Here is a 21,159-nt window from a genome sequence, read left to right as displayed (position 1 = left end):
AACACAGGGGCAGCAGTGTGCACTCGTAAGCCTCAGTGCCCACATGAAAACACAGGTGCAGCAGTGTGCACTCGTAAGTTCAGACCCTCAGTGCCCACATGAAAACACAGGGGCAGCAGTGTGCACTCGTAAGCCTCAGTGCCCACATGAAAACACAGGTGCAGCAGTGTGCACTCGTAAGTTCAGACCCTCAGTGCCCACATGAAAACACAGGGGCAGCAGTGTGCACTCGTAAGCCTCAGTGCCCACATGAAAACACAGGTGCAGCAGTGTGCACTCGTAAGTTCAGACCCTCAGTGCCCACATGAAAACACAGGTGCAGCAGTGTGCACTCGTAAGTTCAGACCCTCAGTGCCCACATGAAAACACAGGTGCAGCAGTGTGCACTCGTAAGTTCAGACCCTCAGTGCCCACATGAAAACACAGGGGCAGCAGTGTGCACTCGTAAGTTCAGACCCTCAGTGCCCACATGAAAACACAGGTGCAGCAGTGTGCACTCGTAAGTTCAGACCCTCAGTGCCCACATGAAAACACAGGGGCAGCAGTGTGCACTCGTAAGTTCAGACCCTCAGTGCCCACATGAAAACACAGGTGCAGCAGTGTGCACTCGTAAGTTCAGACCCTCAGTGCCCACATGAAAACACAGGGGCAGCAGTGTGCACTCGTAAGTTCAGACCCTCAGTGCCCACATGAAAACACAGGTGCAGCAGTGTGCACTCGTAAGTTCAGACCCTCAGTGCCCACATGAAAACACAGGTGCAGCAGTGTGCACTCGTAAGCCTCAGTGCCCACATGAAAACACAGGTGCAGCAGTGTGCACTCGTAAGTTCAGACCCTCAGTGCCCACATGAAAACACAGGGGCAGCAGTGTGCACTCGTAAGCCTCAGTGCCCACATGAAAACACAGGTGCAGCAGTGTGCACTCGTAAGTTCAGACCGTCAGTGCCTACATGAAAACACAGGTGCAGCAGTGTGCACTCGTAAGCCTCAGTGCCCACATGAAAACACAGGTGCAGCAGTGTGCACTCGTAAGTTCAGACCCTCAGTGCCCACATGAAAACACAGGGGCAGCAGTGTGCACTCGTAAGTTCAGACCCTCAGTGCCCACATGAAAACACAGGTGCAGCAGTGTGCACTCGTAAGCCTCAGTGCCCACATGAAAACACAGGTGCAGCAGTGTGCACTCGTAAGCCCAGTGTTGGGACAGCAGAGGCAGGAGGAATGGCCAGCAAGTTGTGCAGAATCTGTGAACTCCAAGTTGGTTTAGTGAGAGACCCTGCCTCAGAATTAAGATAGAGAATGAGAGAAAAAGACACATGACATTGATCTCTGGCCTCCACATGTAGGCACACCCATACCTACACAGACACACTCACACAACACACATACACATACATATACACACATACACATGGCACACACCCACACACACCTACACACGTGCAAATGCATAGAAACTTACACACCTACATACACACACACACACACAATGCACAGACCATATATACACAAGTACAAACACATACATATGCATAGACCCTCTCTACCCCCACACAGAGGAAGTTCTGGCAAATAGAACATTTAAGAACATTAGAAATGACTTGTTTCAAGGACCCTTGATCATGAGGGTGTATGGCCAGTGTGTGGTGGTCAAGGACATTTGCTGTGTGCATCTGGTGGGGGGGAGCTAGGACAGGACACAGGAGCCCATGGCTTTCTCATCTAGACTGTGCATTTCTGAGCTCCTGTCCTCTCTCCTGGGCCAGTAGCTCTGTCCCTAGGCAGATTAAATGGTAAGAAAGGTGATGTCCAGCTGGCTTTTAGAAAGGCTGTTTTCAGAAACTCAACTCCTTCAAGGCTGTGGCGTGTCCCCAGTGCCTCTGTGGCCATGTGCCTGTGCCAGTCACTTCCTTGAAGTATTCCTTGGGGTCCCCTTGTCACACATCCATCGTTGAGCTTTGCTGATTTGTAGGTGGAATTTTTGAGTGTAAAAGGGCCCCGTACTGTTTGTTTCCCAGGCACAGTTTCAAAAGAAAATAGCGTTTTACAGCCTGCATTAATGGGAAATTACTTTCCATTAGGATTCTGAATGATTTGCCCATAATGTTTATAAAGGAAAGGAAAAATGTCAAGCATTTCACTAACAATTTTAAGCAGAGCTCTGAAGACTCTGCCAGAAATGGATTCCAAGAACATTTTCTTCATCATTTCTTCTTTCTAGAGAAGAAAAAAGAACAGAGAGTGATGAAAAGATGTAGGCCAATTAGGCAGACTACATCGTGGGACTGAGATGGAATCACCGATAGTATCATGGCTAGGTAGTTAAAAGAGCAAATAAATGAAGCCAGGGAGGAGGAGGGGACAGCAGACAGAGGCCAAGTTCAGACCCTGGCCAGGAGAAAGGAGCGTCTGTCTATGTCCCATGCGCATGGTCACACCATTTCATCAGTTCAAGTTGTCCCTTTGATCCCAAAGAGAAAAGGAAGCCAAGGAAAGTCCCCCAGCTTAACTTTGTATCTGGGCAGTTCTTAGAAGGTCCTGGGTTAGAAAGCAGTGTGGCGCTTGAGACCTGTGTTCCAGAACCTTCCCCACCCCTGAGACCTTGTATAAGGTTCTGAGTTGCCACTTACTCTATGTTAAAATAGAGCTCAGGCTGCATTTTACCTTGTGACTGTGTATATATTTTGACAGTGTTGGAGGCGTTAGGCAAAGGCTTTAATACAAATTTAAGGGCAGACATTAGGAGAGAGGCATTGGGAAAGACAATACATAGCCCAGACAAGGGCTCAGGTTTCTCTGTCAGCCTCATATACTTACAGTTTTGGGTTTTGGTGGCATCCACTCATGAAGCATTCTTTTTCCTTCTATACTGAGATTCCCGAAGGTCCTAATTAGTATTGTGACAGCTAAGGGTTAACAGGCTCCAGGCTGAGATCTGCTTTGAGTGGAGTGTGCAGAGAAGGCTGAGGGTTGTTAACATGTGTGCCATGGGTTGTCAGAACAGGCAAAATAAATCTTTCCAATGGCTTGTGTTAAGACATTCTACTTCTTGTTAGGTATAAAAGAGACTTTTATAAATTTCTTGACACTTTAAAGGCTGCTTAGAAATGGCTTCTAGAGCCCAAGTCATTTCTCTCATGGGCACCAATCTCCTGGGATTACATTGGAAAATAAACATGTCTTCAACAGGGGAAGGCAGGGCTTACACGTTAAAAAAAGACAAGCATTTTGCAATAGGAGCATACACATTTATTGACCTTAATTTCCGAAGAGGAAATTAAAATTTCACAGAGTCCTGAGGATGGAGTTCATTCAGTCAGCAGGTTTGTCACCCCCCTTACAGCCATTTCTGTAGCTCTCAGTAGTTATCCTGACTTGTATCATCACAAGGGCAGGATAAACAAGGGGACAGGAGTACCACATTGTAGTTCAGATTCCCACAATTCGAGCCAACTTTGGGTAGAGTTCTGTGCTGAATGAAGGTGTTGGGCTTCCTGTGCTCAGGCACTTTGAGCTCTGAGCGCTGTGTTTGTTATGCTGTCCCTGAATACTTGGCATTCTTAACATTTTAGAACTTGTCAGGTTGAACATTTAATATTTCAGATATTGAGAAGTTATTATTAGAAAGTAGATTATAGCTGATGGTATGAGGAAGCCTTTTGCTATTTTCCAAGTTGAAGGAGGCATTGGAAGGGAAAGGCTTTCTCACTGTACAGAATAGTACCCCAGAATTCTTGCTCTTCCATGGAAGTTTCTGAGAACCATAAGACATAGCCTCTCACCTAGCTTTGGGGAATTTCAGTAGAACTTGGTGAAAATAGCTGTGTGATGTTATCTCAAATGCAGGATATCTTATAGTTGCCTATGTATTTTACAACAACAAGGCTAAGCTATAAGCTAACATTTCAAACATCATAATACAAATATTGACGTTAATTTTTAAAGAACAGAGCCGGGAGGTGGTGATACATGCTTTTAATCCCAGCACTGGGGAGGCAGAGACAGGTGGATCTCTGAGTTTGAGACCAGTCTGGTCTGCAAGAGTTTTTAGTTCCAGGGCAGTCTCCAAAGCCCCAGAGAAACCCTGTCTCGAAAAACCAAAAACTAAAAAAACAAACAAACAAACAAACAAACAAACAAAAACCCCACAGGATTTTGAATGAGGCAGCTGTGTAATACAGCTCCAGGAAACTATTAGAATTTGCACAGATGACATCCCTGAAGAGGTGGTCTATATCACTTCTCTCCGTGGAGAATGAGTGCCCAGGATGGCCAGACCTGTCTTGGTGATTCTTAGAGAAACACCTGAAGCCCTATATCTGTGCAGTCTTTTGATTTTCCAGCTTTAGTAACTAATCCATGTGTACAAAGCAAGAAGTAGCTCTCCCCAGGCCATCTCCCAGCTGGTCCCTATGCCAGTCACCAGAAAGCTACTTCTGATGACAGCGTGTCTTTCCCAATCCCCATGTCTTGGCAAAAGCAACTCATAAACATTGGGCTTGGTTGTAGTTGAGGGGTTCACCAGTCAGGGAGTCTGGGTAACTAAATGGGCCACCGCTTCGTAGAATCTGCACTAGTCATCCACTAGACAACTCTGTCTGGCCTTTGTCACAATGGGGCACAAGCTTATTTTTTTTGGTTTTTTTAAACTCAAGTGACAAGCCTGTGTGGATGGTGAAGGGTTGGTGTAAGGTTAAAACAAATCACATGACTTACTTCTATGATGACAATGAATAAACTTGCATTCCCTGATTGGCAATTTCAGTAAATCACCTGTCGTAACAAGTAGTGGGTCATTATGCTAGCAAAAACAACAAAAAAAACAATTTATAGACTTTACTTAGCAATTTACAATGTACACATCATAGATTAAGATTTAAATTTTATGTTGTATAATCCCAGTACTTGGGAGGAAGAGCCCAGAAGACCAGAATAGGGAGTTTAAGGCTAGCTGGGGTGGGGACAGAAGTTCAAGGAAACAGAGACTCTGGTGATCTGTCCCAGAGCTGGGGTCCGGGGACAGCTAGCTGCAGTCTAGCCTGATGAATACACATTGTAATTCAGCCCCGGTGAAAACAAAATTTTGTGTGTCAGAGTTATACACCGATGTTGTATCTTAGTATGTTATGAGAAAAGTATTAGCCTCAAAAGAATTTAGAACTAAACTTGGAGATTATAAGTTTTGGAAAGAGAGAGCCTTACAGGTTGAGCATGGCGCCTGGCCTGGAGCATACACTTGATTGTGTATGAGCCTGAGTTAGAATTAAACTTTTGGGGTTGGGTATGGAGCTCTGTTGGCAGAGTGCATGCCTAGCTTGCATGAATCCCCAGTACTGTGTTAACTGGGCATAGTGATTTACTGTTATAATTCCAGAATTTTGGAGGTAGAGTCCAGAGCATAAGAAGTTCAAGGTCATCCTCAACTACATAGGAAGTTTGAGGCCAGCTTGACCTGGAGACAAGATAAGGGAGGGGGAGATGCGTGAGGGGAGACAATGAGGGAAGGAGAGAAGAAGAAAGGAGAGGAAGAGATTGTTGAATTGTGTTTTTGCCCCAGCAGGTTTAGGAGATAAATTTTTGAGTCAATTCTTCAGTTGTAGTCAGATCTTAGGTGACTCTCTTGTGGAGATGAAGATTCTAGGACACTTGGGCTTTGCTCCCGAGTGAAATGCTGATTCTCTCTACCAGCCAGGCTCCTTCTCTGAGCCTTAGTGGCCCTAGGTGTAGCTTAAGTGACGAGGCGTCACTACTGAGCATTTGGACATGAGAGAAGGGAGAGAATGGAAGGCAAGTCATGTATTTACCCCTACTGAGCTACAGCCAAGAAGGAGGAAGGGGGCTTGGGGTGCAGAGGGAACTACAGTCCCATACATCTCTGTCACTTTGTATTCACCCCTACTGAGCCATAGCCAAAGAGGAGGAAGGGGGCTTGGGGTGCAGAGGGAACTACAGTCCCATACATCTCTGTCACTTTGTACCTCTGGGTCTCCATTTTGTCCTCTGAAGAGCAGGGGTAGAATTATTCTAAGGATAAAATTAAAGCCTAAATTAGAGGTGCTGGTCACTGTACAGTGTAAGAGCCCACAACACAGCCACTGTTGATACTACATAATCGGTTATCTGATTTCCCAGCCTACCACAGACTGAAGGCAGCAGATTAGAAGGGCCCGAGGGACTTCTTCAGGAAGGTCTACTGGCAGCAGGAAAAAGTGACAGGTCGCAACCCCGGCTACAAGGGAGGCAAGAAAAAAGCTGTATTTTTTTTTAAACAAAAGCAATCAAACAAACAAAAAATGGGAACAAAATCTCAAAAGACACAACAGTTTGGGGCATTCACTAAAAGACAAAGAGCCTTCCTCAGGTCAGTAGCTTCCCGGAGACCCCGTACCTTGTCCTCCACAGGACTCATGCTGACAGTAGGTGCTGTGAAGTTCCCTCTCCATCCCTGACTCCCAGAAAGTAGGTGTGTGTGAAGGGATCAAGGGTGAAAGCCTCTGGTGGTCTGAAAGATAGTGGAGGCCAGGCGTGATGGAAGGGCCTGCACTTGCCCCACCTGAGAAGAGTGTCCCCTGCTCGCCACTTCAGCCCTCACCTCCCTCAAAGTCAGGTGTGGAAAACAGCATTTGAGAATAGCAACCCAGCCTGAGGAAGGGGAATGGAGGAGGGAAGTGGGAGGAGGGAGAACAAATCAGGCGCTCTGATCTGTGCCTATGCTGGCGTCTAGGGAGTGGATGCTGTTTCAGACTGCAGGCCCAGGAGGGGAGCACAGAAGCCCTTATAGGGAAGGACAACCCTCGAGGCTGGGCAGGATTAAGATAGAGGAGGGTGTGCTTGGCTTCCGGAGCTCCCTGGGATGTGTTCAGCCAAGGATCTGAGCTCAGGTGAAGTGCAGGGATTGGCTCAGATGTAGAGAGGAGTTGAGGTTGGCTGAGACATGGAGAGGGGACAAACCTTCCCACTGCTACTCAGAGATGCACAAGATAAAATGGTCCTCAGAGTGGACTCTGCTCCTGGGAGGGAGTCAGAATTCAGCACCACCTTCACTGTCCCTTCTATTGGAGGGAAATGGTAGTATTTAGTCACTGAATTAAATCCATTGTCTCTGAGGTGAGATGACACTGTTGCCCGAGAGGTAAATGCTAACACTCAAGAGCTTTGCAACAAGGTAAGATGAGGCATTATGAGATTGGATGGCTACTACACAGAAAAAAATGTCAGAGTTTGTGTTTGCCAGTGATATCTTTGAGTAGGAATTTGAGGTTGAGGGAAGTACACTGGAAGAATTTTCCTGAGGTTAAGATGGGATCCTCTGTTGTTAGAAAGTGGACCAACCGTATCATTGTCAAGAGAAACAAGGTTTTAGGAAGCATCTGTTTTCCATCTCTATTGTGTGTGTCTGACAGAGAACTCACTAATGCTGTGGAGCAGAGGTTGAATACTAGTAAATAATAAGTATTTAAGAGAGTGAGAGAGAGAGAGGAAGGGAGAGAGAGAGAGTTTTCTACATCTCTCATGTTACACTGTTACACTAAGGCCAGGTCTCAGACAGAAGTAAGAGAAAATAGAGGAGGTCTCCTGAGGGTGTGTAGGAGAGGGGTCCTGTGTGTCTGCTCCCTGATCAAGAGCACACAGACTTGTGGTAGCCAGTGACGCTCTTGTATGCACATTTTATCCATGGTTCTGGTTACCAACAACTGCATGCAAAAGCAGGGGTGGAGGGGGGTCTCAGAGACCACAGCGGCAGAGATGGGATGTTGGCTGGGAAGGCGTTTTCTTGCCAGGAGTTTTGTGGGAAGGTGCTTGTGTCGGGCAGTGGGAAACCAAGCATTTAGTCATCTTTCGGATGGGTATCTCAAACACTGAGGAAGCAGAGATTGTCTTGGCTGGCTTCAAGTGCTGTCTTCCATGATGTGGATTTTGTGTCCTGGAAGGCCCAGCCATTTTCTCTCAGGTGGGCAGAAATTTTATTTCTCTAGCTGGGCTTGCTATGAGTCTCCATTTAGAACAGCAGCGGAAACAGCTTGATCTTTTTTCCATTTCCACCATTTGCCAAAAATGGAAAGAGAGAGAAAAAAAGATTAATCTTTTTTCCATTTCTTTTAATGGAAAAAAATGTAATTTTGCCATTTCAAGGTAATTCAGTCTCTTCTAATGAAAAGCATAGATGGCCCATTCAGAGATGAACCCCTCCTTGAGCTGGTGACTTTCCTTAGCTGTGTCCTTGTCCCTTTGTCCATCCCAAGCTGTTGTCCAAATGCAGGGGAGCTGATGGGGTTGAGGCTGCACATGTGGAAGCTTACTTCCCCAGGGGCCTGGCTTCAGAACTGCTTTGCTGATGCCTCTGCTTCTGTCCCACCTCTGAGAAGCCAGGTCTGTGTTGCTGAGCATCAGTGAAGTTCTTGAGGTGGCCTGAGGTCCCCCAGCCCTGCCTCACTCTTGCCAGCACTTGGGAGATCTGTCTATGTTTTGTGGGGAGCAAGTGGTGTCACTTCAAGGTCCTGTTTGGTTTCATTACACCACAGTTTGCCTGGCTCAGAGCACTTCCTGCCTTGACCTAGAGTTCCAGTGGGAAGTGGGGCTGATGTCATCCTCTGGGCGTAACCTAGGAAACATTTCCATGCTGTGGGCTGCTGTCTTCTCTTCTCTCTCCATGTCCTCTTCCTCTAGGAAGTGCTTCTAAGTTACAAGAAACAGTCGCCCCATCTCTATGGGTTGGAATAAAATATCTAGGCTCTTGGTTCTTTGGAACCAGAGTCTGTCTGTTTCTTAAATCTACAAAACGTGCCTGGCCTCTGGCACAGCATCTCACAAGTGAGACAGCAACATTTCAAAACTTACACGGTATTTGTTGACCACTTGGTTCATGTCCAGGCTCTGGGCTCCCTGCGTAGTAGGGAGGCTTACTTGGTGGAGGGCCCTAGGTAACAAAAATTACCCAGAATTAAAAGTGTATCAGGAAGTATTTCAGAATGTTATACTGCTGCGAAGGTGGTTCAGGCTAGCCCAAGTTCTGATGATGTTCACTGGCATCCAAGGGGTGTGCTTGGTATCCAGGCAGTGCAGAAAGGGGGAAAAGGCCCCTAGACTCCATTATGGAGTCTTTCTTGCTAGTGGTCTCATGAGATGCTCTCTGCTTAGTTTGTTTGCTGGTGCCCTGTGATATGAGTGCCAATCACTGCCTCTCTAGAAATATCAAAGTGGGCAACATGGGCAATATGATAGTGGCCTTTGCCTGTGATGAATGAAGTGAGAACTGAGTTGTGTGTCTGTTTCCTCATTAGTTAGTGCAGTGTGTGTGTGTGTGTGTGTGTGTGTGATGTATGTGTGAGTATGAGCCTGTGAATATATGCACTTACAAGTTGCCTTGGACAACTGTTTCCTACTTATAATGTGTTTGCCTTATATAGTAAGTGGAAGGGAGAACTAGATGGTGAGTCAGTGTGATAACCCACACAGTGTCTCGGTAGCATCACAAATTGTGTAGAAGGTGATCTAGAGTGAGGTAAGCCTTAGTTTGGGGTCTGGATCATTGGTGTTTCTTTCTGACTTGGTATTAGCCTTGTGATCTCTTCAAAAAAGGTGTAGGTTTGTGCTGGACTCCATGCTTGTCTTGTGTCTGGGCAGTGTGTGTTTGAGGAGGTGCTTTCTGAGCCCACGGAGTCTGTCCGACCTATCTCCTCAGTTAAATCCACTGGGTGGCAGAAATGTGGAAGGAACCTGGTCATCTTTACATGTCACACTAAAACAGTTGTTCCTCAGTGATGCTAACTCTGACTCAAAGCCCCAAGTGCAACCCTGCCTCCCTTCATTAAATACTGTGTAACCAAAGAAAAAATGAAAAGTTCTCTGGTGGAAACTCAGTTCCTTAGTGCTTTGGAGTCACTGAATGTTAGTCTTTAAAACTTAGAACAATGAAACTAAGCCCTAACATTTCAATTTGTCTCTATGGCTGCCATCAGTATAACAAAAGGAATTTACTGACTGGGGCTGGGGTGAGGTCTCTCCTGGAAGGAGCCTTACAAGTGCTACAAACTTCCAGAAGGTTCGGATGTCACTGTGTGGATAGTCCCAGGTTCTGAGAAGTTGGTCGGCCCACAGGTTACCTGAGGGGCAGAGGCTGCCTCTCAGCAGAGGGAGAGACCTTATCACTACTGCTTTCTCTTCCCCCAGCAGCCGAAGCTCCAGACACTTGCAAACATTACTGGATGCAGGGAAGGCTGTGGCACTGGTGGTTCTCAGTTCTCCTCCCCCAGGTTGGCAAGATCTGGAAATTAAAAAAAAATAACCTTCTTTAACAGGTCTGGGAGTCATCCTTGGCCAACCACAGGAATAGCCGAATCCATTCCCATTCTTTCTCTCGGGCTTTTCCTCTGTTTACTTTGTGTGAGTCCCAGAGACTTGATGAGGAAGGAAAGCAGTATAGAATGTCAGCTCTTGTGTGAAGCCTAAAGGTGGGAAGGGAGGCCTTGTCTTAGTTGCTGCTTTGTTGCTGTGAAGACACCATGACCAAAGGCACCTTGTAAAAGAAAGCACTTGGGGCTGACTTACAATTTCAGAGAGTTGGCCTATGACCATCATGGCGGGGGAACATGGCAGCAGGCAGGCAGGCAGGCAGGCAGGCAGGCAGGCAGGCAGGCAGGCAGGCAGGCAGGCAGGCAGGCATTGGAGCAGTAGCTGAGTGAGAGCTTACGTCCTGGTCTGCAGGCAGGTAGCAGAGAGAAAGAGAGAGAGTAGGCCTGATGGGCACGCTTGGAGCCTCAAAGCCATCCCCGGTAGCACACCTCCTGTAATAAGGCCACACCTCCTAGTCCTTACTAAACAGTCCACCAACTGGGAGCCAGACATTTAAATATGTGAACCTCATTTAAACCAACACTGTCCTAACAGCAATAGAAAGAGGACACAAAAATGGAAACCATAAAACTGAATGGAGAAGGAAAAGCATGTCAGATATTTCAGTCAGAATACTGGAAATTGGTTTTGCTCTGGGAGCTCTACTCCCTTTCTAGAATGACCTCTGTTGGCTCTGGGTTCAGCAAGGAGCCTAGGGGAACGTTCCCAACAGGAGGCAGCTGTTGGTGGCAGAGAGAGTCTCGCAGTCTCTTTTTAGATGACTGATTTTTAACTAATGCCTGTGGCCTTCCTATGTGTGCACAGTCTGGGTTGGGATTTAGCTTCCTTCCATTGCATGCCTAGAGACAGTCTTGGTGTCATCAGTGGTCCATGCTCCTAGCCTTTCTCCAACCAATGCATCATCTCACTTGGTCAAGGCTCTTGCTTGTCATTACAACTTCAGCTCCTCACAGGGGACTGTGGGAACCTCTGAGCTTCTGGAAGGGCTGCTGAGAGCTAGAGCAGGAAGCCATGTCTAACCCTGGACATGCTAAGCCCATTATCTTACACTAGTCTAGATCACGTCCTATATTCACCAACTCATAGACTCAGGGAATTCATGGAAAATCTTCAAACTAACTAGAAAACAAAGAAGAAATGTTTACCTTCAAAAAATGAAATCAACAGAATTGTGTTTCCAAAGCCTGTTTAAGTCATTTCACTTTGAAGTATAGGCACAGAAATCTTGAAATAGTAGCAAGTGTCACCCTGCCACAGAGTGAAAATGTGGTACTTGAATTACTGTGGCCTTTTCAAATGGGCAGTCATTTAAAAAGTCTCTTAAAATTAATTTTATTACTACTCAGAGGGAAAAACAGAAAGCATAATCCAGTCAAAATGAAAAATATACAGCAGCAGTAAAGTTTACCTGCATGACTGTAAGAATAGCCAGAGAATTCTATAATGGAATAGTGGCCAGGAATTTGCTTTACTTAATATTTACTTTAAAGCTATAATATGAAAAAAAGATATGGTGCTGTTACCAAATGGATCATTTGAGCTAAATTGAAAATCTCAAAATAGACTATGGGGCTCATGATAATTAAATGATAAAGCCAGGTGTGATGGTATGTACACACATGTGATCCCAACACCTGGGAAGTGGAGGCAGGAGGATCCCTTTGAGTTCATGGTCAGCCTGGGCGAGGTAGGCATACTCTCAACAATAAGATATAAAAGTAGTATTTGAAATCAGTGAAGAAAAAGGATCATTTTAAAAATTGTAACTGCTTCAGCATTATTATAACATAATAAAAATTTCCTCATTTTGCCCAAATATAAATGGATAAACAAAAGTTGTAACATGAAAAAAATTAATTAAAATTCTCAAATAAAATTCTGTTCAAGGGGGGTGGAGAGATGTTTCAGTGTTTAAGAGCACTGACTGCTCTTCCAGAGGACCTGGGTTCAATTCCCAGCACCCATATGGCAGCTCAACACTGTCTTAAACTCAGGGGCTTTTACCTAACTCTCACACAGATATATATGCAGGTAAAACACCAATGCACATAAAATAACAATAAAGAAATTCTCTTCCATAACCGTATGTAGCCATGGAGGATAATCTATGAATGAAAAGCCTCATTTTCCCTCCTTTACTGTCCTGAAATTATATATTCCAAAGCAAAATAGAAAGCCTACTACTTGCTCAGTTTCCAGCACAAACTGTAAAAAATAAAACATACAGATGAGGAGCTGGGAATACTTTGTACTATTTGGGAATAGAAGGACAGTGTTTGGATTATATGGGAGCTTCTAATTTGTTGAGATAAAGATAGAGTATTAAATTGATAGCAAATGTCAAGCATCTTGGCAAACTTCATGTTCTGTGATGATCAAATCCTGTTCTAGGCAGTCACTCTGCTCTTAGGAAAAAGTGCAGATGTTCGCGTGTGTGTATATGTCAAGAGATGTACATGCTACTGTCTTCAGACTTGTCTGTCAAAGCTGAGAAAGACTAAAAGAGACAGGAAGAGAGGGTGGAGGGAAGGCTGAAAGGAGGAGGGAGCAGGGGAGAGGAGAAATGAGAAAAGACAGAAAGAAGCAAGGCTGGAAGATAAGATGACGAAGGAGAGGAGAGCAGCGAGGAAGGAAGGGAGGCTGCAAATGTCCAATCGTAGGTTTGATAAGACCAAGTGTGCTCAGAACCGACTGGCCGTAATAGATGCCAACAAGAGAGGAAAACTGGTACAGGTGGCAGCTGGCCAGTAGCCAGTGGTCGTGTGTGGGGTCAGGCTCGCAGTACTAAGTACAAGAATATTATTTAATGAAAGCAAATATATAGAAATATATTCACATATGTATTCATACAAACACCTGGCATTTGCAGGCTTCGTGCTGGTTTTCTCTCAATCAGTGAGTTAGAGTTGACTTGTCCCAAATCTGCCTACACATTTTCTCTTTTATAATGACCATGTTTTAGTGTTGGGGGAAGACAGTTGTGAGAACTCCAGGCTTGACTCCATTAGTCTGCTCAGTGAATACGTTGGTTCTGCTCTGCTCCTCTCTTCTTGTCCCCATGTCAGCACCTCAGCACTCCAGGCTTGGTAACATACCACCTCAACTTTGTCCTTTAGCTTTCTCAAGTGCCACCCTTCACCACGAGCAGAGTCTGAGCATTCTGGAGACAGGACTGATGCTTTGTGATTTGCTTTTCCCCTGCTTTACTCTGGGCCAGGTTGAGTGGAGGTGGGCTGGGCATGTATCCTCTTCCTCAGAGGACTGGGAAGACAGGTCCTGGGTACAGAGAGTTGCCTGAGGCAGCTGGAGAGCTGAGGAGACTGGAATTGGCCAGGGACCACAAGAAGTACCTGAGAGCAAGGGAAGCCAACTTTGGGATGGGCCAGGAGCAAGTACAGGCTCCTCCCCCATTTCTTGTTTCCCTGGGTGATTGTTATGTTAACCTGTACTTTTTGTCTTGTCTCTGTATCACATGGACAGGTACTCACATTCCCACGGACCAGCCCTGTTGTCGTGGTCTCTATGACTTTGAGCCAGAAAACCAAGGAGAATTAGGATTTAAAGAAGGGGACATCATTACATTAACCAATCAGATAGATGAAAACTGGTATGAAGGAATGCTACGTGGGGAATCCGGCTTCTTCCCCATTAATTACGTGGAAGTCATTGTGCCTTTACCTCGGTAAATGTGTCTTTTGGACCTAATTTCATAACTGAAATGAATCTGCACCAGTGTTCTCTCAGTGTGGTGTTCTGTGACATCCCCACTCTCTGGCCCACTTAATCACTTTTGTATGTGTGTTTTCTTTATAATGTATTTTGTATCAATTTAATTTGTATAACTGATTCCTTTGTCCTAACTCATAAAGATAGTTTTCTTCTTGTTCTAAAAAGTCATTGGTTAAATGTATTTGCTTCCTGTTGCGGAAAAAAAGTAAATTGCGCCCATTACAGATATGTGAACGAATGACCTGTGTTGTTCTTAGCTGCAGTGGAATGCACCCTTTGCAGCTGAAAAAGCTAAAGATTTTGTTTCTTGAGGTTTCAATGGTATCCAGTCTTTACCTGTTTTAAGCTTATCTGTGAACAGCCCAATAAAGATGACACGCTGTGTTCATTAAAGACTATGGTTATTTTTATGTAAAATTGCTCTTTAAGCATGGACTTCAGCACAAATTCCTCCTGTGCCCCTTGGCTGACCTGGGGTGCCAGGCAGGGCCCTTAGGTATGGCAGTAGATCAGTGCCAACAGGTGGGGGTGTGGCCCTTTATTAGCCACTAATTCAAATATGGTTTATCCTCTTTGCAGCTCAAGACTAGAAAACCTTTTTGCCTAGTGTCAGGTTTATAAAACAGCCCACCTCAATTTGTCTGCTGTCACACATGGGCTGGTAGGCTTTCAAGCAGGCCCATTGTGGATGCTGAGGCAGAAGTATGGTCTGTTGGGCCGAGTGTCCAATAACTTAAGTTTGCAGACAGCTCTGTCCTTAGCCTCAGCATGACCTTGTCACATGCTGTGGCACAGCAGAGCCCACAACAATCCTGCCACACAAAGAGGAGTCTTCTACTGCTCCCCTTTGCAGAGAAGGGGAGTCACGGGTGGTTTGTCTAGCATCAGACTATAAGTAGTGGCAGGAACAGAGTTTGGGCTCTGATTGTGTGATGGATGCTGGCATACAAGTGTCCATCAGTCTCTGGGAGCTGCAATAGTGGTCACTGGCATTTGTAACAAAAACCCAGAGGCAAGATTTATCACCTGAGGTGACCTAAGTTGAGTTTCCTAGTCTCCTGAACTGGCTTTCTTAACAGGTTCGTGTGTGTGTGTGTGTGTGTGTGTGTGTGTGTGTGTGTGCGCACATGCCTTGCACAGTCAGTGTAATTCTTAGCATTCACTGGGCATTTATTATATGCCAGGGGCTGCTATAAGCAGCTTCCATGAAATCCTCATAAGCCGTCCTGTCCTGTGAGGTCCATTTGATGCCCATCCTTCAGACACTAGGATTGCGCCACAGAAATGCCAAGTCACTTTTCCGGTCACACAGTCAAGTGTCAGAGCTGGAATTTTAGTTCACAGTCATCTCCCTTGTCCATGGTCAGGTCTTCACCCTTCTAGAATAGCTCTTATTACATCTTTTTACATGTAAATTCACAAACAAGCCTGTTTTTATACCAGGCTTTTATTCTCCATCTGCTATATTAGAAATTTACCAATGAGAAGCCCACAGGCACTCTTGATGTTCATCATTTACTGTGATAACTGGCTTAGGGGAAAATAAGCAGTAATTGGATTTAATTGAGAGCTACAGATTAATTTCTAATGATAACTGAAAAAACTCAGCATTTTATATCAGATCACTTTAAAGCGATTAAAAATAGGACTTGGTTAACCACCAGACAGCTGCTCAGGAGGGGGCATGGTAACCATGCCCAGGCGATGACTACTATGCCTGTGTCACATTATGTCTTCCACGGGCTTGCGGCCTCAGCTGTTTGGCAGGGTCCCATCTCTACATGATATTTGTGGAGAAGGCTGGCAGATAGCATCTGGCTCCTGGTGCAGGCTTGGTACCAACTGCTTCTAGCAGCTGTGCGGAGAACATTTCATTGTGAGTTCCTGCCTCAAGGCACTCATAGCTTTATGGACATTCACTGCCTTCCCGGTTTGCTCTCTGCTGCTGCAATAAACACTGTGAACAAAAGCAGCTCAGGAAGGGAAGGGTTTGATTTATCTTACAGACTATGTGGTCCGTCATGGAGGAAAGTCAGGGCAGGAACCCGGTGTAGGAACCCCTGGAGGAGCGCTGCTTACTGGCTTGCTCAGTCCGCTCTATTATATAAACCTAGGATCCTCAAGCCCAGGGTGGCATTGCCTACAGGCTAATCTGATGGGGCATTTTCTTAACTGAGGCTGCCTCTTTCCAGATGACCCTGGCTTGTGTTAGGTTGACAAAATAAGGAGCACACAGCACAGCTTGCATCGAGTTTTCTATTCTCATTGTTAAGAATTCATGTGACTTCTTTAATTGGAAAAAGTATCTATGACCTTTCAGATGTGAAAACAAGTTTGAACATTCAGATAGCTTTATTTTTCTAATTATAAAAGGTAATGCAGATGTATTATAGGAAAATTCAGGTTGTCTGTAAAGTTATAAAGGAAATCACCTTTTAGTGCATAACCACAAAAGACTTATTTTTGTGACAATTTTCATTATGTCTTTCCCTTGTATACTTCTGCATTCACATGTGTACATGAATGGAAGTGTATATTGTGATTTCAATGTTACATGTTAATTGTAGACCTAAGTCCTTGAACAAGCTATGTAATATTTTATTGTGTGGGTGTATACAACATAACTAGGTTTCTGCTCTTAACACATTTCCAGTTTTATGGTCAATTTTAAAGTTACTTTACATGGAAATGGGTCAAAAGGACAAGCAAAATGAACTTGGATTTATGCTGATTTGGTGTATTAATTAACCTCCTTATTAAACTACCTGTATTTCCTGAAGGTTGTATGTTTGTGCTATTGGTTGCATTCCCATACTGCTTCCTATGATGTCTGCATCAATGTACATCACCAAGAGTATTGTGGCATCCCCTTCTCCAACCCCTTACTGCTTGTTGTCACTGTCTCTGTTAATGTGAGGTGACAGCCATTTCCCCTTACTGCAGGGGATTTGCTAAATATCTTAGACCTAGAGTAGATGGTTGACACCAAGTACTCAGTAATTCACACACACACACACACACACACACACACACGCACGCACGCACGCACGCAGGCACGTGCACGCACACATGCACACATGCACACACAGATTCTGCCTATATGTGAGTACACAGACTTAATGCTCTTCCATCGTAACTAAGTATCTTCCATGCACGGTGTCTCTCACTTCTGTAGGCTGTGGTGGGATGGTAAAATAACACAGGTTCCTTTTTTTTTAAGTCTTCACAGTTTCACAGATTTTTAACACAGGCTTTTTATCATTATTTTACCTCTTAAGTTCATATTTTTTGCTTAAATGAAACACTCACAGCCTTTCCCTGGCATATCCAAGATGCTACCATCTCCACCCTTGTACTGATGATGTACTAATAAGGGCATGCGCAATACGAAATACTGCTTAAACACTGGCACTGCTATTCCACTGTAGTAGATGTGGGAGCAGACATCCTGCTAAGTAACTACCAACCAGGTAGTGTTTACAGTGTGGACACACTGGGCATCGAGACAATCCATGTCTTGGGCATGATGGAGCAAGACGGTTGAAGATTGCAACACATTTTTCAGAATGGTCTGAAAGTTACAACAAGGAATTTCCCCTTTCTGGAATTTTCCATTTAATATTTCAGATTGCATTTATCTACTAGACACTGTGGAGAGCAAAACCAAAGATAAGCAAACTCACTGCACCCCAATATAGTTTTTGTTTTTTTTTTTTTTGATTAGTGACACTGAACACCTTTCTTTGTATCTGCTGAGCATTATTTTGGCTCCTTGCTCATTTCAGAATTAGGTCGTTATATTTTACTTTTTGCCACTGACTTGTTCCATATATACTTTAGATATTAACTCCTTGCCATAAATATGATTTGCAGATATATTATCGCAATCAAAAGGTTGATTGTTTACTGTGCAGATTTTCATTTTATGCTGTTTTGTGTGGTAGAGAATGATCTATGATAGCTATACTTTGCTTTTATTGGGTGCATTTATTAAATCTATAGCAAGCAAAAGTAAAAAGAATAAATATCAAGTGGCAAATAGAAGCATCATATAGCAGAATATCATCAAATCAGGAGTCTATGATCTGCCGTAGAGTTGATTGGAGTTGCAAGATTGAGGGAGTATAGACAGACAACTCTCCCAGATCAGAGGCTTACAAACATGCAACGAATGTTGACTAGAGAGTTGACAACAGCCCTCTGGAGTTTCCAACTGAGCCTTCTCTCCATGGATGAGTTTCTGGGTTCTCATTACCACTGCAGGCATGTTTACATCTTGAGAAAAACAATAGTGATAACTGTTGAAAATGGCCGACTTAGCTGTTCTCAAGGATACAGTGTTTTTAATACTCTCAGGTGCTTGCTGTTTGTTTTTTTCGTGTTTCCTGTTATAGAGCAGGGGGACCAGCCTGATCCAGAGCAAGGGGATTAGAAGAAACAGTGGAAGGTCTTCACTCTCAGAGTTCACTTTCAGTAAGCTTAAACAGCACATGACAATTTACCAATATTTACCTTACCTAGCTTTGGTAGTATATGCTTCTGGTGTCCCATCAAGAATGCATTGTATCTTCTCAAGAGTTTTATTATTTCTAGTCTTATATTTTGACGTTTGTCTATGTAAAAGAAAGATGCTACTGTAGTTAGACCTTGAATGTGTATAGACAGGTGGGAGTGTAGATGTGTGTACACACAGCTAGAGCTGGAGCATGCTGCAGCCCACCGGTCTGCAGGGATCAGCCTTAAGTGCAGGAGGAGGATGGGGGTGATGGGGCTGCTGTGGTCACATGTATAGAAGCCATACTTCTGGGGTCAGACACTGTAGAGGCAGCAACTAGGTAGTTAAGGGGAAGGGAGATGGGAATGGTGGTTTAAATTCCTAGAGAATGACAAGGCTACAGGATATGACTGTGGGCTTGGAAGACTGCTGACTTGCAGGATTAGCTCAGATAGTTCCATGGAGGGAGCAGAGAAGGCCAATAGACAAAACACCCAGAGACTTTCAAGGCTGTTGTACTGTGTAGCAAGATTGAGACAACTATCTGCAACAGTCTATGGCTCTCTATAGCAAGACCAGTTCTGGCTATTTCGTGTAGTTGGACTTTCCTTTAGGTCACTAACTTACACACACACACACACACACACACACACACACTTACTATTAATTATGAAAGCATGACCTATAGCATAGGCTTGTCCCACTAGCTCTTAGAACTTAAAAAATAAATTTTTATTCATCTATCTGCTGCCACATGACTAGAGGCTTTTATCCCTCCCCCTGCATGTCTTGCTTCCTCTGAGTCCACCTTGTGACACCGCCTTCTTATCCAGATCTCTCTCTGTCTATAAGTCCCACCAATACTTCCTGCCTAGCTATTGGCCATTTAGCTTTTCAGTAAACTAATCACAGGTGACTTATCTTCACACAGTGTAAAGAAATATTTCACAACACCCCCTTTTTGTCTAAATGAAAAAGAAAGCTTCCAACTCAAACACAATAAAACTATATACAATAATAACAATTATCAGGTCATGGGCCGCCTGCCACCGTGGCTTCCATCCCAGTGGAGGGAGCCAATGCACCCCAGCATCCTAGTCTCCTGCTCCGCCCACGAGACTAAATCAACCAGGGCCTGTATCCAGGCTGTCCTCCTGTGCCTGGGGTCTACCACTGGGGCTTCCATTCACTCCAGCAGGGTACAAAGCACCCCAGCATCCTAGTCCATTTCTCCACCCATGAGATCAGGCAGAGGAGAGCTACCAGAGCATTGGATTTGCTACACCCACCTGAAGGGAACCCTGGTCCCGTACCCACCAGGAGAGGAAGAGGCTCCTTTCACCGGAAGAAGGAATAGGAAGGAGACAATATGAAAACACACACAGTAACAGAAAAACCAATATTACACTGCCAGAATCTAGAGACCCTACACTAACAAGACCTGAACATCCAACGCAGATGAAGCAGAAGAGAATGACACTAAATACAACTTCATGAAAATGATGGAGGTCCTCAAGGAAGATGTGAGAAAATCACTTAAAGAGATGAAAGAAAAAACAATCCAAAAAATTCAAGAAATGGAGGAAAAGACAAAGCAAAAATTGCAAGAAACAATTCAAACAGTGCAAGGGATGAAATCTGAAATAGAAACAATTAAAAAAAAGTCTGAAGGAATGCTGGAAATAGAAAAGCTAGGCAAATGGTCAGGTACTACAGATGCAAGCATCACCAACAGAATAGAAGGAATGGAAGAGAGAATCTCAGGTGTTGAAGATTCACTAGGAGAAATAGATTCATCAACCAAAGAAAATTTTAAGTCCAACAAATCCCTAGCACAAAATATTCAGGAAATATGGGACACTGTGAAAGACCAAACTTAAGAATAGTAGGTATAGAAGGGGAAGAAACCCACCTCAAAGGGGCAGAAAACATATTCAACAAAATCATAGAAGAAAACTTCTCCAACCTAAAGAAAGACATGCCAATAAAGGTGCAAGAAGCTTATAGAACACCAAATAGAGTGGACCACAAAAAAGCCCCCTTGACACATAAGACCCCAAACATACAGAATAAAGAATATTAAGAGCAGCTAAGGAAAAAGGCCAAGTAACAATTAAATGCAAACCTATCAGAATTACACCTCACTTCTCCATGGAAACTCTGAAAGTCAGAAGGTCCTGGATAGATATTATACCAACACTAAGAGACCATGGGTGCCAGCCCAGGCTACTATAGCCAGCAAAGCTTTCAATCACTATAGATGGAGAAAGCCATTCCATGACAAAACTAGATTCAAACAATACATATCTACTAATCCAGCCCTACAGAAGGTTCTGGAAGGAAAACTCCAACCCAAGGAATTTAACTACAACCAGAAAAACATAGGCATTAGATAATCCCACCTTACCAACAGCTAAAAGAAAAAAAGGAGTGGAATTGCACATATAATTCTACCACCACCAACCATTCCAAATCAAAGAAGAATGAGCAATCAATGGTCATTAATATCCCTCAATGTTAATAGTCTTAGTTTGCCCATAAAAAGACACAAGCTAACAGAATGGATTCGAAGACAGAACCTG

General features: G+C 44.3%; 1 protein-coding gene across 6 annotated transcripts in view; it reads left to right on the top strand.

The window, feature by feature from the left end:
* The window catches only part of Sh3gl3 (SH3 domain containing GRB2 like 3, endophilin A3), a 139,447-nt gene extending 124,972 nt beyond the window's left edge, over positions 1 to 14,475 (top strand). For 5 of the 6 annotated variants that reach the window (XM_005077844.4, XM_040729233.1, XM_040729218.1 and 2 more), the window contains one exon: positions 13,834 to 14,475. In XM_005077844.4, coding sequence (XP_005077901.2) covers positions 13,834 to 14,039 — 206 coding nt within the window. In that variant the 3' untranslated portion in view covers positions 14,040 to 14,475. Of the gene's footprint in view, positions 1 to 6,132; positions 6,241 to 13,833 lie in introns of those variants that run through there. The other variant, XM_040729236.1, reaches the window with a different exon arrangement.
* Positions 14,476 to 21,159: the final 6,684 nt, after the last annotated feature.

This window comes from Mesocricetus auratus, unplaced genomic scaffold (genome assembly GCF_017639785.1).
Source record: "Mesocricetus auratus isolate SY011 unplaced genomic scaffold, BCM_Maur_2.0 Super-Scaffold_4256, whole genome shotgun sequence".
In the NCBI taxonomy this organism is placed as follows: domain Eukaryota; kingdom Metazoa; phylum Chordata; class Mammalia; order Rodentia; family Cricetidae; genus Mesocricetus; species Mesocricetus auratus.
This window is presented reverse-complemented; position numbering and strand designations above follow the sequence as displayed.